The sequence below is a fragment of the Penaeus japonicus genome, unplaced genomic scaffold (genome assembly GCF_977035675.1).
Source record: "Penaeus japonicus unplaced genomic scaffold, GWHDUDI00000001_assembly GWHDUDI00000001, whole genome shotgun sequence".
NCBI classification, from domain to species: domain Eukaryota; kingdom Metazoa; phylum Arthropoda; class Malacostraca; order Decapoda; family Penaeidae; genus Penaeus; species Penaeus japonicus.
In genome coordinates, this window is record NW_028234403.1 from 8,077,690 (window position 1) to 8,081,123 (window position 3,434).

Here is a 3,434-nt window from a genome sequence, read left to right on the forward strand (position 1 = left end):
GTGATGACTTAGGTAATGAAGATAAACGTTATTGGCTTACCTTGCTAAAGTCTGATTTTAAATATTTTATGTTTCTAGAAGCTTATAAATCAGATATTTTGAAGTTGATTTTAGAATGATATTACGAATGCTTCCTCTTATGCACAACAAGTACATAAATCATTCACAAATTAACTCATGATGGCTACTTAACACCCTAATCCTAGAATCCTATTCTCGATGCTAAAAAAACATAAATCCAGTGGATCCATATCACAATCAAAATCAACAACAACATAATAAAAACACCCCATAAACCTAATCCAAACCTATAAAAAGAGATAAAAACCTCAACTTAACCCCCCCCCTCACCCCCTCACCCTCTTACCTCACCCCTCCCTTCTCTCCCTTCTCTCCCCCCCGAAGGAATGCGAGACCTCGGAACTGGAGGACTTCCCCCGCAGGATGAACGAGTGGCTCTTCAACATCATGCGCGACATGGCAGACCGACAGATCCTGAGCGAGCACTACCTCCAGCTAGAGAAGGAAGCCGAGGACAACCCGACCAAGCGATGGACCAACGCCGTGGTGTGGAAGTGGTGTGAGCTCGATGCTCATCCTAGGGACAGGTGAGGAAAGGAGAGAAAGGAGAGAGAGAGAGAGAGAGAGAGAGAGGAAAGAGAGAGAGAGAGAGAGAGAGAGAGAGAGAGAGAGAGAGAGAGAGAGAGAGAGAGGAGAGAGAGAGGAGAGAGAGAGAGAGGAGAGAGAGAGTGAGAGAGAGAGGAGAAGAGAGAGAGGAGAGAGAAAAGAGAGGGAGACAGAGGGAGAGAGAAAGAGAGGAGGAGAGAGAGGAAGAAGAGAGAGAGAGAGGAGAGAGGAAAGAGAGAGAGAAGAAGAGAGAGAGAGAGAGAGAGAGAGAGAGAGAGAGAGAGAGAGAGAGAGAGAGAGAGAGAGAGAGAGTAGGCTGAGAGAGAGAGAGCATAGATATAGAACGTCGGAGGGGAGAGAGGGAGGAGGACTGTAGAGAGGAGTAGATATATAGATATATATATATAATATATATAGAATATATATATATATATAATATATATATATGCGTATATATATATATATTTATGTGTGTTGTGGTCTTGGTGCAGTGTGTGTGACATTAGTATGTATGTACATTGGTAGGGTTATATATATATATATATATATATATATATGTATATATATATATATATATCCATATATATATATATATATATATATATATATGTGTGTGTGTGTGTGTGTGTGTGTGTGTGTGTGTGTTGTATGTGTGTTGTATGTGTGTGAGTGTGTGTGTATTATGTGTTATATATATATATACTATATATATATATATATATATATATATATATATATATATATATTATATATTATAATGTATATATATGTATATAGAGGTATATATATATGTTATATATATATATATATATATATATATATATATATATATATATATATTATATATATATATATATATAATATATATTATATATATAATATATATATATATATATATATATATATATATATATATTATATTATGTATATAGGTACACGATATATATGCAATGTGAGTATATTTATATAATTTTATATATATATAATATATTATTTATAGATAGATTATAGATTATAGATAGATAGCGGACAAGGAGAACAAAGTCCATGACATCATGAAATAATGCAATGCCATTCCTCTCCGAAGGGCCGTGTCGCGCCACGAGCTGTTCCCCATCCGCGCCCCTCTGGTCGCCCTCGAGCACTGCATCGGGACTTTCCTGGACTCCTGCGACCCCGATGATGACCACTACATCACCCTCAAGGAATGGGCCAAGTGCACTCACCTGACTGAGGTATGCGAGCCGTTTCTTAAACTACGTGTAGGTTTTAATGATAACAATAAGTGTAGAGGAAAATTATGTAGATTTGACATGTTTTGTGTTTTTCATAAAGGCGTGAATCGTCACATACAGTGTAATGTATTCAAATTAATGTCATGCTATGTCTTTCTTATGATGTATATTCTTTGTATGTTTTGTTTTTTCTTTATTTTTGAAGAATGGGGAAAGCTACATTAATGTCGAACATCTAAAAGAATTTCTTTAACGTAACCTATGTTTAGAACTTCCTTTACCAAATAAGGGACGGGTTTGTTTTGATGTGAAGGGGAAATATACACCTTAAAAAAAAGAAAAAGAAATTATAAGCAAAACAAGGCTAAGTAATTTGTTCCCTTGATTAATTTTATACTATATTCATTTGTTTTTCTTCCAGGAACATCTTAATGAGCTGGAGGATATGTGCGAGGAAATCCGTGAACAGTAAAGGACACTTGAAAACAAACGAACATCACTAGAGTTGTTGCTGCAGGTTACCATCGCCAATAGACAGGTTCCGAAACCATACTTTGAAATGCTAAACCTTTTCTTGTGTCGGATCGAGTGAATTAGACATTAACTGTTTGATACTTCTCATCTGTAAAAGCAGTGATACCATAAATATGTCCCATTTTTTTAGCTTTACGAATCTAAAATGCTGGTCAGTATGATACTTAACGATAAATACAAAGGACAAAAGGAGGGTTGTAAAAAAAGGGCATCTCCTATCTAGCAATAGTTTATCCTGTTAAGATTTTTTTCCACTCCTGTTTGTTAGTTTTTTCTTCTTCGTACAGTAAGAATTAGGATAAAGTTATAAATATAAAAAAAGAAAAGAAAAAAGAACATGAAGTAAAACAAAGTATAAGAAGAGTAACTGATTTTCCTGAATCAGACATTTAAATAAAGAACCACACTGCCAATTGCTTTATGTTTTTTATTTTACGATTGTCATGTAATTATTAAGTCATTTTGGTGCTTTATGTAATCAGGTGCTATATACATTAGTGTACTTTTTTTTGCATTATACGTCATTGATTGGTTGCACTGTTGATTTTGATAAATTGTATATCAAAGCAAAATTAATAAACAGGCATTTTCTAAGAAATGTATTTTTAAAACCTTTGTTGATTGAAATATATATATTTCATTATTTTTTTCCATCCCGTTTACTTTATTTTGCATTTAACTCTTCAAAGAAAATGACACATCAGTATACGCTACCGCATAAACCATTACTTTGACATCTAAACAAACTTATTTTTGGGATTACATAAATTTCCAGGACACAAGTTAGACCGTAAATCCGTAATAATGACATTCGGCTTCGAAAAGATAAGGCCTAAGTCGTGTTTTCATGAATAACTAAGTACCCGTTCAACTCATACATGGAACACTCCGTTTTCTCTTATGTCTTTTGATTTCCATGGAGTATATATCTCCTACCTAAGCAATCTTCAAAAGCACACGCCACGTAGATAAAACAACAAAAACAGACGACAAATAGCAAGAGATGTAATAAATACGACTGGCTAGAATACACAAGAC

The 3,434-nt window shown here is 34.4% G+C and overlaps 1 protein-coding gene across 1 annotated transcript in view; it reads left to right on the plus strand.

Annotated features, from left to right (window-relative positions):
* SPARC (secreted protein, acidic, cysteine-rich) overlaps window positions 1-2,994 on the plus strand; it is a 28,116-nt gene extending 25,122 nt beyond the window's left edge. The window contains exons 7-9 of the mRNA XM_086536028.1: window positions 406-608; window positions 1,715-1,862; window positions 2,284-2,994. Of these exons, the coding sequence (XP_086392154.1) occupies window positions 406-608; window positions 1,715-1,862; window positions 2,284-2,334 (402 nt within the window). The 3' untranslated portion in view covers window positions 2,335-2,994. The remainder of the gene's footprint in view (window positions 1-405; window positions 609-1,714; window positions 1,863-2,283) is intronic.
* The last annotated feature ends 440 nt before the right edge of the window (window positions 2,995-3,434 follow it).